This window comes from Chlamydotis macqueenii, chromosome 13, assembly GCF_036417535.1.
Source record: "Chlamydotis macqueenii isolate bChlMac1 chromosome 13, bChlMac1.mat, whole genome shotgun sequence".
Classification (NCBI taxonomy): Eukaryota; Metazoa; Chordata; class Aves; order Otidiformes; family Otididae; genus Chlamydotis; species Chlamydotis macqueenii.
Genome location: NC_141568.1, coordinates 22071569 through 22086415, shown reverse-complemented (window position 1 = coordinate 22086415; position 14847 = coordinate 22071569). Strand labels below are relative to the sequence as shown.

The 14847-nt window shown below is 44.3% G+C and overlaps 1 protein-coding gene across 6 annotated transcripts in view; it reads right to left on the bottom strand.

Annotated features, from left to right (window-relative positions):
* Positions 1-14847, bottom strand: part of MYLK3 (myosin light chain kinase 3) — a 41181-nt gene that overhangs the window by 14367 nt on the left and 11967 nt on the right. For 2 of the 6 annotated variants that reach the window (XM_086758094.1, XM_086758099.1), the window contains exons 1-5: positions 10930-13374; positions 7353-7443; positions 5620-6058; positions 3235-3806; positions 1059-1164 (exon numbers count right to left, since the gene is read on the bottom strand). In XM_086758094.1, coding sequence (XP_086614220.1) covers positions 1059-1164; positions 3235-3806; positions 5620-6058; positions 7353-7443; positions 10930-11442 — 1721 coding nt within the window. In that variant the 5' untranslated portion in view covers positions 11443-13374. Of the gene's footprint in view, positions 1-1058; positions 1165-3234; positions 3807-5619; positions 6059-7352; positions 7444-10929; positions 13375-13839; positions 13955-14847 lie in introns of those variants that run through there. The other 4 variants (XM_086758100.1, XM_086758095.1, XM_086758097.1 and 1 more) reach the window with 3 other exon arrangements.

Genomic DNA, 14847 nt, shown 5'->3' with positions numbered 1-14847 from the left:
TTCTTATCCGTGATTAAAAATAGTACAGTACAAAGCGAACAGAATCAGGTGGCCAGCCGCATGAACCTCCTCTTTTCCCTGAGCTTACGAAGGATTAGTTTTATCTTTCCAGCCAGTTGTTCAATGCGTACATTAAAATATTATGCCCCCTTCATATTACTACATTTCGCTGTGGTATGATGCCCTGATGGTATTCTTTTTTGACTCTGTAACTGTACCCGCTTGCTGTCCTTCAGTGGTGTGTTTGTGGGTATATTTACAAGGATATTTCTGTCCTGATCTCATAACTTTTTAAGTGACTGCAAGGCCAGTAACTGTAGTCAATCCACAGACTGCGTTTCTCGCGTGTTGTAAATACTCCCCTGTGTCACCCAGATACGTTAATGCCCCTTGGGATGGTTTCTAAACACCATCTTCTCTGCTGTTGCATCACCAAGCTTATACTCATTAAGCCATGTGTGTACTTGGATCAGCCTGTAAACCAAGCCTTCGTGTCAGATAAGTAAGTGTACAAAGGCTGAAGCAGCTGCAGACTTCCTATGAGTGAAAACAAAACATAAGGTCAAAATAATTATAACTTCTCCCTTAGTTTTCTTTACTGTGCAGTTCAGCACGGACAAAAGATTTTGCAAGCTGCCTGCCTGACCTAATGGGCTTTGCTGACTTCAGATACTCTGAATCTGTCTGCCCGAAGGGTTCGGGTTTTTCTCACACCACCAGCTGAGGCCAGGATTGTGACAACAAATGCAAAAACCAGTCATCCAAGATCACAGTCAGGTGTCTGAAAATGGAACTGGGGCAGAAACTAACCATCTATGGGACACCTCCCACACACACCCACCTCACAATCCAACAGAAGGCCAGTACAAGGAACCCAGTGCCTGTGACAGCACCAAAGGTCTCAGGGATGAACCTGCTCACAGCGGCTGTGGTGAGCTCGTCCATGCCTTGCCCACGCACACCTTGGGGCTGTCTGAAGGAAATGGCTCTGGCTCTCCAGCGAACTGCACTTCCCCATGCTTTAGCTACTAACAGCAGCACAGCATTGAGATACTCACCCTCCCAGCACTTCGTGACGACACACTGAGTAACACGTTGTCACCTCGGTTTGCTTGACACTCACTATGCGATGTTCGAAAGGAGCCGGAGGAGAAGGGCTGTCATCTAAAGAGGAGACAGGGCAGTCACTGCGGTGTTTCTGCACACACCACTGCACCCCATTTCACCTCCCTCATGGCAGTGATTTCAATCCACAGGACATGCACATCCCCTTGCTGTGTTTGCTAAGTGTAACAAGATGTCTCGGCTGCCTTCTATGCTCCTGGTATCCACAGCTCCACAAAACCACACTCTTGGGCTGCCCCCACCTTCAGCATCGCCATTCCTCAAGGGATAGAATCATAGAATCACAGGATGGTTTGGGTTGGAAGAGACCTTCAAAGCCCATCCAGTCCAACCCCCCTGCAGGGAGCAGGGACATCTCCAACCACGTCAGGTTGCTCAGAGCCTCAGCCAACCTGGCCTTGAACTTTTCCAGGGATGGGGCATCCACCACCTCTCTGGGCAACCTGTTCCATTGCTCCACCACCCTCAGTGTAAAAATTTTTTTCCTAATATCCAATCTGAATCTACCTGTCTCTATTTTAAAACCATTACCCCTCGTCCTGTCACAACAGGCCCTGCTGAAGAGTTTCTCCCAGTCTTTCCTGTAGGCCCCCTTTAGGCACTGGAAGGATGAACCCAGTTTCTCAGGTGTTGCTGATGCAGGGCCAAAACCAGACATGCGTCCACATGGTTCGTCCTCTGCCACAGCCCATATTTCAGTGGCTGCGGGCCTCTAAGGGGGAAATGCCGAGGCCCAACACACACATCCACCCAAGCCAGCCTCTCGCTGCTGACCAGCTGCTCACACAGACGCTCACACCAGAACTTCAGCATGAAGCGTGCTGCTTTTTTCTTCTACTGGAATTCAGACAAGCACTGAAGTATCTGGATAACATTAAGTATGCAATTCCTTCACTATTTTTAGAGCGGCGTGCAAGTAAAACAATTATTGCATTTGCAGCTAGCTGTAAGAAGGGAGGTGCTAAAAGTACCCAAAATCTTTCTGTGACTTCAAGTGAGGGACTTTTACAGCTAACACCCTTTTACAGGCCCAGAACTGAGAGCAGGATCCCACCTCCTGAATCTCAACCCTGTTTTTTGTAACACCATAAACTCACTGGACACCTTTAGAAGATCAACGTCTTAGTTCATGCATTAACAGAAGAGGTCGCTTGAAAAAAATATCTGGAAGTTTGAAGAAATTACACTTGATCTTCTTTTAATTGTTATATGGCAGCTGGAAGGACCAGCACAAATACACAGGACTGATAAATGACGACAGTTATTAGTAAAAGCAGGAAGTTTCTCCTAGCAGCGAGACTTTTGCAGACGATGTCCAAGTTAAAGCTGCAAACATTGATACTACAACTATTAAGTTTATTTAGTTCTTGAGAAACTAAATCAGTTAACCGTGACACACTTAACAGCCAAGTTTTTCTAGGGTAAAGCTTCCATAAAGCCACTTCTGGTGTGGGGATTGGGGATTCCAAGCAGATATCAGGCTGCAATTTTACATGTGTTCAGCTCCTCTCCAGCCACCACTGAGGACGCCAGATCCAAGCGAGGATGCACGTGTATGTACATTCTCGGACACACACATATCTGCACTGCCAGGAGAGATTGTTCCCTGAAAAGATGCAATCAGCTGCTCACGCTGTAACCAAGAACAGATCCAATGGCAAATAACACAGAGACCACAGTAAGATACTCTTCCTGAAATATCTGCTGCTCTCTGGACTCATAGCTGCCAAAGTATACCTGGTTTGCATACTCCATCTTAAGGAATAAGTGCTTAATGCTAAAGAAAACAGATATTTTTCAAGGTTACTCATACTTCTGGTCACATATATACTTCACCCAATTTTATTTTAAAGGAACTTTTTCCCAAAATGCACTTCAAAAGGAAAATTACTACTAAAAGTATTTGTACAAATGCTAATTCACCTGTTGTTTACATATCAAAAGGGCCCATGGCATTTATGTAAATGCTCCTGAACTGTAAAAGTGGGCTACTGAGCACTGCAACTATTATTGCATATATTGTATATATAACATATAGAGGGCATACGCGCACAGGTAGCGCAAAAATCTCAATGTGAAAGTTTCCAAGAGTAACTTCCAGCAACCTACCGATGATCATTTCATCCTGCGTGGAAAGCTCTTTGCTGGCTTCCAACGCCTTCGTCTTCTCTGGTGCCAGTCCTGTAGGTTGCCAGGCACCACTTCCACTTCCCATTGAAGGTGTGGGCTTGGATTCTCTCCCCTCAGAACTGGTACCTGTTGAGGATTCTTCTGCTTTTGCTGTTTCTTGATGGATTTTCACTTCTACTCCCACATCTTCTGTAGGCTTCTTTGCAGAGGTGTTCTGTGAGGTTACGGGCTTGCACTTTAATTCTGATTTCTCTTCAGCCTTTTTACCTGGTTTGGGCTTGCTCAGTAATGGCTGTTGCTTCCCTGTTTGAGGTGCAAGTTTGTTTTGCTTATTGTCCCCTTTCACTTCTTGATTTGGCTCAGTACTGACATTTTTAGGACTCGGTGGAAGTTTTATTTTGTCAGGCAGCTGTTTGACTCCTTCCACTTCTACTGGTGTGGAGGATGGTGATTCTACCTTGGGACTTTTACCTCTATGATCATTTAAGTTTCCTTCCTTGGTCATTTCAGTTTTTCCTTTCGTTTCAGTTGTACGCGCACCGATGGATACCCTGCAGAGCAAACAGTTGACATTTTATGCAGATGACTAGCCTCGCATTTGTGACTTTGTGGGAGAAGAGAAATCTACAAGCTTCTGAAACTCCAGATTTCTACAGTATTAAAGAAATCTAACTGTATCGATCCTCTTAGCAAATACTCAGAACACCAATGGAAGAGCGTGCTGATGCTTTTTCTGTGTATATGCCTGCCTTCTGCTGAACACAAAGCGTCTCATGCCACAGAGCGCTAATCCCACATTTGAAAGCTTACCCACTTGGTGCGACTGTTACAGTTGGTCTAATGAAACACCTCTTACCTAGGCAGAGAGGGGGTAGCGATTGCCTTCACGAATTACAGGCTGATTATCTCAAATGGCTGACTGCTCATACAGCTCTACACGCCCAAAGGTTTGCATCCATCCCAGTCCTCTTCCAGATGCCTGATTGGCGCACTCAAACATCTGTGTTTGTGTCTTCTGATGGATAGCATTCTTTCCACAGCTTTCCTTTAAAAATGTAACTTTCAAACTCCCTCACTCCATCAATACTATTTTCCTTGTCATTCTAGCTACTGGAAAAATGTAACAACTTTTTTCCTCTTGTGTTGCCTAGAAGGAATATGAGTTAAAGGCAATTCTCTGTGCTCCTAAAATCCATCAAAGACATTTGTGTGATAAGTTTTGAGTTGGCTGTTACTGCTCCAGCTGTCATGAGCACACAAGTCTGATTTCAGTGAGGCTGAATTGAAACTTGTGAAGTTGTAGATTATATACAACAGCAAGTCAAGAAAATTTCTGATGTCTAGGAGAGAATGTACCTCATTTTCACAAAAGTTATCATCTCTTCAGTGGAGGGACTTTATTACAAAAGTTGTTATAAAATAAAATGTTTCTGCTTTTACATAACAAGAGTGCAAATTTTCTCATTTTCAGCACCTTTGATACCCATGTGCTGTGCTACGAATCTGAGCTACACCTCCACTGCGCTCTGGACAAGCCTGAATGTGGCAGGGCTCTCAGGCATTTCTCCAAGCAGGGTAACGCAATGTTCTTTTGATGCGTCTGTGTAGGCTTACAGACTTCATTAAAAGTTGCATTCACTTCAGAGGTGCATTTACCGCCCACACACAAAAGCATAGCAGGTACCCTGTGCAGGAAGGCTGCAGCTTCCCCTGGAGTTTACTCCAGGTTCTGCCTTCCAGTTGTCTGTCAGCCTCCCTCCTCCCCAAATCAAAGCCTTCGGGGCTCAGACCGTCCTGACCAACTAGCTGCTTCAGGGGCTGCTGCCTCTCTCCAGGTTCAACCGCCTGGCATACTGTGATCAAGCAGCACTGGCTTCCAAGTACCCAGCGTTGTTCCTGATCTGAAGAGAGGCCACAGGAGTGACAGCTCCTACTTTCTCCTGCCACATCCTTACACTCAGCCTCTTGGGAGAAAAATATCCCAGTTTGCCAGTCTTCACAATGAATCCTTTCTGTCGTGAAGCCTATGTGCTGACATCAGGATAACATTCATTCATTTTGGTAATTTATTCTTAATTAACTTTTTTTTTTAAAAAACATCCTGTAATCCCTGTAAGACACCCATTGCACAGGAAGATTTACATGTCCACCCTATACTCACAAGTACCACTACAAACTCAAATTTTCAAGTTAAAGTAGACATACACAAAAGTCGTGTCGTGTTCTCGTCTGGGCTTCAGACATTGGTTTGTACATGAGCAATGGGGAAATCCTACACACGAAGTAACACATATGTGTGAGTGTGTTTATCACCCATACATACACACATACACAAAGAGCTGTGGCTACCAAGGAGGCCATTACCTGGTATGTGTCACTTCACACCCTGTGTCAGATAGAGCCCGGGATGCGGAGGGCACAGCTTCCCAGGATGCCGCGCTTGATGATGGAGGTTTGTTTTCATTCTCTCGGAGTTTCTGGTGAACAAGCTGCCTGTGGCACTCGTCTAGGTGTGGGGCTCTGTCCATATCATGTGCTTTAGCAGGAACATTTTGGTTGTCTACACGATCTTGATTTACGAAGGGAAGCCCGTTGTGTTGATTCAAAGCTTTGACACCAGCGTCCTTTTGCTGTTGACAACTCTTAGAGCTGTGTGTTTTGCCAGCACCTTCTGCTGCTTGCTGCTGCGTTGTCCTCTCTTTAACCTGGGGTTTGAAGTCAGCTTTGTGGGCTACAGTACTGGAAGAGTTCACCTTCTCACACACTCCCTTGTTTTCCTCCAGCTTTTTCCCACTTTTTGTCTCTGAATAAAATAAGCCATTAATAAATCATCCTTGACAAAAGTGACAGCAAACCAGAGAGGGAATAAAGCAACCCACCTTTGAAAATAACCATTGCAGTTACATACATCTGAAAAGGTAGCAAGAAACACCCGAAAGGTTTAAAATCCTTACATTAGCAGGCTTGGGTAGTCACTATTAACGCTCATGGCTTAACCAGAGGTTTAACAGCTTTCCAGCAGTGTTACAGATTGAACCTGGATTTCCGTAAAGCAAAGAAAAAAAAAAGCCTGCAAGGCTCAAGCTGGCTACATCTGAGGTGTGCAACCACCCTGCAGGCAAAGGCAAGAGGCAGTTCAGGCACTGCAGACCCACCCAGGATCCTCCTGGACCCGACACACTCTTCACACCATCACAAGGGCAGAGACACCACGCCAGACTGTGCGGACACTGGGGCTGGAGATGGCACCTTTTTCATTCTCCACAGAAGGACAAGAAGGTTCTTCAGCACCTTCTCATGACAATGGTTGTGAACATTAACAGTGGAAAGTCTACAGTAACTTCTTCTAGGACTCAGCACGCACAGGTCACTGGCAACCAAGGTTAGTTCACAACCCTGTGCAGCATTTCAGGCAGAATGGTGACCGGCTGCTTTATTTTTGTCCTAAACAATGAAGCTGAAAAGGAGATCGGCTGTAATTTAAAGGATTCACTGACAATTTGTGAAGATGACAGTATGACGGGGCCTGCTCAGTATCACGCTCGCCCCTGCTGCAACTCCGCCAGCATTAATAACGGATGCAATGGGGCGAGGCCCTGACAGACACATCCTAAATAGGAATCTAGCCCTGGCATGGAAATGAAACCTGCTGATCAAAAAAAAGATATTCCCAATGTCAACATGCCCCTTTTTGGAGGGGAGGAGGGAGGGGTGGTTCAGATAAGTTAAGGGAAAAGAACTTATTAGGTTTGCTATGTGATATTGCCAGCAGCTTCGTGGTATCTTGGAATAAGTACTGCTCACCAAAGCAAAAAAAAAAAACAAAAACAAAAACAAAAACAAAAACAAACAAAACCTGTGCAGACAAGCAAAAGGTGCTGCTTTTAGTTTCTTGATCTTCTCGTGTTTTCTGGGGTTTGATCCAGGGGACAGATCATCTTGTGGAGGCGGCGAGAACAACTGTTTTCCCAGTTCAGGTGGACAAAGTTACCAATTTGAGCAATTCAGGTAGTGGGAAATAGCAGGCTATTGATGTCCAGTTTGCCTGCTGCACACTCTGGAGTCAGAGCTTGCAGCACCCCCACAGCGATACGTACCTTCCAGGGATTTCATGCTTTCAGTTTGGGTTCCTCTGTTACTAAGCACATGCTTAGGTTTTGCACCACTCTCCTCAGGTTTATCTTTGGCCTAAAAATGACAGGGGAACACAAAAACAGCAGTCACAGCCAAGAGTGTTTATTTCCCAGTAGGTTCCTCCAAGCACATAGCTATTCAGGCTCTGTCAAAGGGACACCAACACCTCTGACCTGCTGAATTTTTAGTTACTGCTGTATTTACTCCCCTCTTCCAATCTCTCCCCGCTTTTGTGGGCAGGCATACTTCTTAAAACAAGATGACACAGAATAATAATACATTAGCTTCCTGCTTTCAAAAATTTTGACTGTCAGGGATTTTGCCTCCTGTCGTCTTTACTCATATTGATGAAAAACCATGACATGTGAAACATGAGAGAGATTAGCAAAATAAACGATTGTGTATTTTCGTTGCTTTTTGGCTGGTGTCTGAGAGATAAGCAAGGTCTCTGAAGATATTGCTAAGATAGCACCTGAGCTATGTGATACCAAAACAGGGCCTCTAGCTCGTACGGTAACTCTTGCATGTGCATGTGACATTACACATAGAATCACAGAATCACAGAAAGGTTAGAGTTGGAAGGGACCTTCAATGGTCATCTAGTCCAACCCCCCTGCAAGGAGCAGGGACATCTCCAACCAGATCAGGTTGCGCACAGCCCCGGCCAACCTGGCCTTGAATGTTTCCAGGGATGGAAACAGGGTGGCTTCCACCACCTCTCTGGGCAACCTGTTCCAGTGTTCCACCACCCTCAGTGTAAAAAATTTTTTCCTAATATCCAATCTAAATCTACCGCTCTCTATTTTAAAACCATTACCCCTCGTCCTGTCACAACAGGCCCTGCTGAACAGCCTCTCCCCATCTTTCTTGTAGGCCCCCTTGAGGTACTGGAAGGCCACTATCAGGTCTCCCCAGAGCCTCCTCTTCTCCAGGCTGAACAGCCCCAACTCTCTCAGCCTGGCCTCACAGCAGAGCTGCTCCAGCCCTCCGATCATCTTCGTGGCTTCCTCTGGACCCTCTCCAACTGGTCCATGTCCTTCCTATGTTGGGGGCTCCAGAACTGGACACAGTACTCCAGGTGGGGTCTCAACAGGGCAGAGTAGAGGGGCAGAATCCCCTCCCTCAACCTGCTGGCCACGCTCCTCTTGATGCAGCCCAGGATGCCATTGGCCTTCTGGGCCGCAAGGGTGCATTGCCTGCGCCCTTGTCATCTTTGACATGGTTTAAAAACAGACTTACCGGCTTTTAGAAGCAGATCTTTTTTTTAAGCAAATTTCTTCCTCCAATTAAGAAAGGACAGAGGAGGGGTATTTTGTAACAGCACCACTATGCACTTCAAACAGCAATACATTTGAAACAAAATTAAAAGGAAATAAGTAACATTTAGCAAAAAGCATTACACAAAAATAGGAAAAGTCATAACATATTTCTTGGTTGACATATAGTTAACATCTAGTGATGAGTGGCCTCCTGTCCTTGTTTGTACAGGCAAATAGGCAACATTTAAAATATTTCTGCAGGTAACACCAATTACAAGATTGCTGCAAACCAGCCTCTTCATCTGTTAGTAAAAGCAGTTAAGATATGTTAAGGGAAAAGAATTGCTCCAACCATATAGGTTCCACCACAGAGATCCCCAACCCTCTTCCCAAAACCCCTGAAGAGCAACAGTAGTTAAAAAAATCATTACCATTTTTACTACAGCTCTAAGCAAACCCGCAACAATGACCAGGGGGAACATTATTTTTGCGAAGTCCTACATGCAAAGAAAGCCTTGGATAAGTGACAGGACAAGTGACAGTTTAACGCTGGTGGGTTTTTCTGCGTGTTTGTTTTTTAAATAAGAAGCTAGAGGTTCAGATCTTATGAAGCTCAGTTCATAGTTTTTTACTAATTTGACTCCAATCTCACAAAACTTCTTCCATAAATCTTCCCATGGCATCCCTGGAATGCTGTCATACCATCGACCAGCTTCACTCAGGAATGAGAACAGGAGCTCCCCCTCCCAGCCCCATGCCATGTAACCTTGTGCTAAGCCAGCTCCACGATAAGCCTCTCACTGTTACAAAACAGCAAAGGATGGAAAATGGAAACAAGCTGGTAGCAAATTATTTTTGTGTGCAACTGTGGAGTTCTTTGGACATGTCCATACTGCTATCGCAACACAGGCTGCAAAAACAAGACCAAAGTTAGCACATGGCTCAGCGCAAGCTGATTTGTTTTTAAATTCAGCCGTGCATGGCTCCACATTACCCCAGCTAGGTCACGGACATACGCTACCTCATTAATTCAAGCCTAGTTCAAATATCACTCAGCAGCCTGGATCAAAGTCCACACGTCTTAAGGTCTTACAACTGACCTTACGCTCTAATTTCAGAACCTGTTCATGGCCAGAAACGAAAAAGGAGAACAATGATGGTGATATTGCAAAGCTGGAGTTAGTCACGAAACTCTCTGCTTGGCCAATGCACATTGCCTGTTCTACAAGCGAGGCAGCGGCTAGTGCCTGGGACAGAGACCTCCATCCCGTCCTGGTGCATTAGGTTACCGCTGGCAGTCCTCTCACCTCTCAGTCTCCACCCGCCTATCCATAAAACCAATCCAGGAGCCCTGAGCTCCTTCAGTCTCCCCTTTTGCAAACACTGATGTGCAGGGCATAGTGGCTAGTTGACAGCTAATCCTGATAGCATGCTAGAGGTCCATGTGAAACATTGATACAAGGATATTCTTTGAATGAACCAATCTATTCCAACGCTTGCAGTTTCCCACCCTCCTTCTTCCCCAAGGTAGGATACAAGCCATAGTGAAAACTGAAGACTCCGGTTAGCTAAAACTAATTCCAGATGCCTGTAACTTAAAAAAGGTTAATCAAATCCAAAGCACGCTATCAACTATGTACTGGTCTTGCCTGTTCCTCCCTTGCTGTCCTCAATAATTAAAAAATGCACAGGAATTTATGTCTACGAACTATTTGATTTGACAAGGGGACAATGTCAATGCAGTTGATAAAGCCACAGGTTCATCACAAAGATGTAGCTAAAGACAACTTAGATGTCTACTGACATCTGCTCGGTATGCTCGGTAACATGACCATAAGTCAGCACAGGTTTTAGTAAGTGGCATTGTATTTAGAATTCATGATCAATCAAGAAAACAGAAGCTTCTTCCAACAAAAAACGCTTCCAGTATGTTACTCATACTTTTCACTGGGGCCTCAATTGAGTCACTAGTCTGAATGACTTTGCTGATCTTTGAGCACAGGTAGAAGCTGAATTTTCCTTTACAGTATTAACTTGCTCCTTGTACTTGCTACAGGATTGTCTGGCACGCTCTGGGAACCTCAGGCACAGGACTGCAAGGCGTGTTTTGAGCCTTGGTCTCTGCCCTAAGAGGCTTGCAATTCAAAGGTCACAGCAGTAACCTGTAACAGCAGCACTGGAAGGAAAATCTGAATTACACGTTATGCAATAAATCAGAAGGAGAGCTTAAAGCCCTGCTATATCATAAAGACAAACACGAAGAACAGCAAAACAAACCAACCTCAACCAGGATTTCCAGCAGACTCCCTTTCTTCCAGGGCACAATGCCTTTGAGAATAAAATCCACTACTTTAGAATTTTTTAATACTTCTCCCACAAATGTAACAACTTTATCCAGTGTATCGACCCTTTTCTCTATCTTTGACAGCTTCTCCTTATGCCTCAAGGCATCGAGCTGGGCAGCTTTCATCAGTTTCAACACTTCGGCACAGAGGCTCTGGATATCAGCCTGGTGAGTACTGTCCGACAACTTCAGGCTCTTTTTCATTACACCAGCCTCCTCCGGAGCTGCTCGGGATACTGTCAGCTTGTTAATGCCTTTTTCTGTATCATCAATGCCTTTGTTAACTCGCTGCAGTTTGCCTGTCAGATCTTCTTGGAAATGCAACAGTTTGTCCATCTTTTCATTCAAGATATTCAGTTTTTTGTCCATCATAATTAAATTGTTCACTTTTGTAGGCTGTAACTTGGTCAGGGCATTTCCCTCTGCAAGGTCCAAGCTACCTGCAGACATTCTGTCCAGACAGCAGGATGTCAGGTAGATTAGGCTGGCTTTTCATTAATCATAAATCAGAAAACAAGGGCCTGAAAGTTCATCTTCTTTGGCTATTCCTATCCCAGACAACCTCACTTGTTGGAGCCGCTAGAGCATATAATGAGATAGCTACCACACAAAAGATTTATTTCTGTGTTATCTATTTCTTACTGCATGCTTTCAATGATGGAGGTAATTTGGCACCAGACTATATTTTCTTGGGCTTCCTTGACGTCACAAAACCATTTAAAATTCTTTCTCAAGTGGCTGTTGATAGGCAAGCATCTTAACAATTGCCAGTGCCTGCACAGACCTCCGGAGGGAGAAGGATTGTTTTTACAACCAGTTTTAGTTCTGTGATAAAGAGAAGAACTTGCTGGAGCATTTATCTTCATTAAATAAGAAAAATATAAAAGTAAATTTGATAGCTTGGCTTGGAAGGATTCAGCTGCGTAGCACGGCTGTGGACCACCCAGCACAGACACAGGGTGTGCTCTTTAGGTTGGCCGGCACTTGAATTTAAAAATAGAGTACAATGACAAGGATCTGAAATACCTATCTAGCACCAGCACGTCTTTGTCAACTGAGATGTCTAAAATTAAATCTTTCTCCCAGGCTATAAATGTGAACTGTGTAAAAAAGAAAAAAATCTTCATGAAGGCACAGCAGAACTAGTAAAAAATCTTCTTTAAAGGATTTTTTACTGACTTGCTTTCACTTATGAATGTCTACTACAAAAATGATAGCCAGTCACTAGGGAACAGAAAGGAAGTCACTTTGTACTCGCACAGCCCCCACTGCGACAGTTCTGAATGCTTCAGAAATGTTAATGAAAGTGTCCTCACAAGACAACCCAGGAGAGTCGGTCCTCTTCCGCAGGGGATGTGCTGTGGCACCAAGAGATAAAGCTGTTTGTCCCACACCAGACATGAGACCGTGTCAGATGATTGCAGCTGGCTCTCCCAGGCCCCTTTTCACTGCTCTGCGTGCACAGGGCAGGAGGACAAAGCAGTGAGGGAACCCTGCTGCCGCAGGAGCCCTGGTGCAACAGAACACTGAAACTGCATCAAAGCCATGGGCTGTGCAGTACCGAGCAAGTCCTTCACCTTCAACTCCTTCTTCACTTTTTGGAAGAGGCATATGGGAAGAAAGTGTAATTCTTAAAGTGAGTTTGCTGTATGAGAGAAGATATTCTAGAAGGTAAAATCCTTCCTCTACACACTGCAGAGTAGTAGCGACATGAAAATTACTGTCTCAGGAATATGTTAGCTCCTTGCCGTTTCTGTAAGACAAGGTTTTTTACCTTTACAATAAAAAAAAAATTATTTTGTTATGTCTGCAAAGGCCACCAAATAATTATAGGTGGCCTGGTGGTTCTGTGACATTTAGAGGCCAAGAACTGGCTTTACAAAAGATACCTAAAGCTTTAAGGCTTTGACTCTTCGTCACCCTCGAGGGAGAGTTTGACTACCAACCAATGACTTTAGAAGAAAACTTAGGCTGTGAAAGATTATGGAAGTCGGCATTTCATGCCATGTCACTTCTCCTGATCAAAAAAAATACTTTCAAGTCACTGGTATTTTTCACAGCGGTCTGGGATAGTACGGCATAAGTTTTACGATACTCCATATAATCTTATTTCAATAATCAAGCATACAACGTAGTAAAATATACAGCTCTATCCTGAAAGTATAGGATATTGGCAATAAAGGCTTCACAAATCTACTACTGCATTTAAATAATCAGAGTTTTCAGCTAAATGACTCTAAGTAATTAATTCTTTCAAGCACACAAACATGCTTGATGACAAATAACCAAAACAGTCAACATTTTTACAAAACCAAGAGTACCAGCTGAATGTTAGACTCCTAGGGATAAAAAGAAAAAGGTAGAGTAATTTGATTGTTATATTTAAAGTCAGACAACTTGTAGCAAATATTTCAGCAAGGAAACCCAGCCACAGAAAGCCACCCACAGTTGCATACTCAAAACGTAAGCTGCCACCAGCTATTACAGGCACAGCACGCACGGTCGTGAAACAATGCAAATACAACAGCAGTGCACAACTGGCCTCTGCGTGTGTTTGTGGGCAAGTGAGAGTGTTTTGAAATCTTGAACCTTTTAAATTATTTAGCAATTGAGAGCCAAAAGCATGAATGCTGCCCCATTGTTATTTACTAGCATTATTATTCATAGAATTCTGATTACTTAATCCTCCTCACATCAATGGACTCTAATGGTAAATGCTGTGTAAAACAAAAGAGGGGTCTTGAAAAACAAACAAACAAACAAACAACAACAACAACAAAAAACACCAAAAAGGAAATCTCTGAATTTATATTAGTTTATTTTATTAGTTTACACAAGCAGACTTACCCGACTGCAACTCAAGTGGCACAAACCACCTCTTCCTCCTCCGGATTCATCCCCATGCACCGTGTATTCCAGCCACATGGAACAGATTTCACCACCTCACACCTACTCACACAGTGCACCAAGAGATGTACAAGATAATGCACTATGAAGAATTCTCACTACATGCAGCAAATATTCCTGAGGTTGTCTCAGGTATGTTACTAAGGTCAGCTTTTTTTTTAATTTCCTTCTCCCTTCTCTCCCTTTTTGAACTGCTGGCAAACATACAGAAAGAAAAAATGGCTCCAACAGATCTAAGTGATTGTTTTGTCTTCAGGACGATAACAGGCTCAAATATTGGCAAAAAAAAAAAAATCTTTTATTCCTTTTGCGTTGAATTACAATAGAAGGCAATTTTTGTTCAGAACACTGAGTTGGTGCCCAATGTTTGCATCTGGCTTGAGCAGCCTGAAGAGAGCATTCATCCCATCGACAGTCTCAACCCTTTCAATACTTACCAACCAAGAAGAGAAAAATCCTAAATTGCTGGTCCTTGTATTACAGACCATACTATACCCATACTTGGACATCACAAGAACGTACAGTTATTGTAACAAACGCATAGCCTATTTTTCTGGTTTTGTTCAGTGAGGGGGGGCTGCGGTGGCAGCTTCTGTAGGAAACTGCTGGAAGTTGTTTCCCCTTTGTTCAGTGGACTCGGCCGGGCCTAGGGCGGACCCGCTGCTGGCCAAGGCTGAGCCGATTGGTAGCAGAATGTTCCCTGATAACGCCTCTGCGATAACGTGTTTAAGAAGGGGAACAATAAAAAAAAAAAAAAAAAAAAGGGAAGAGAAGATGTCAAGGAGCTGAGTGGGGACAGAACGGGGGAGGCGCGAGCCTTGTGGGCCTTGCGGCCCTCACTCTCTGGCCTCCTGCCGGGCGGCGACTGGGCCCGACCCGGCCTGGCCCGGCTGAGAGAAGTGGAGAGGAGATGTGAATGAGATGTGAAGAGACCCTGAGAGGCGTCCG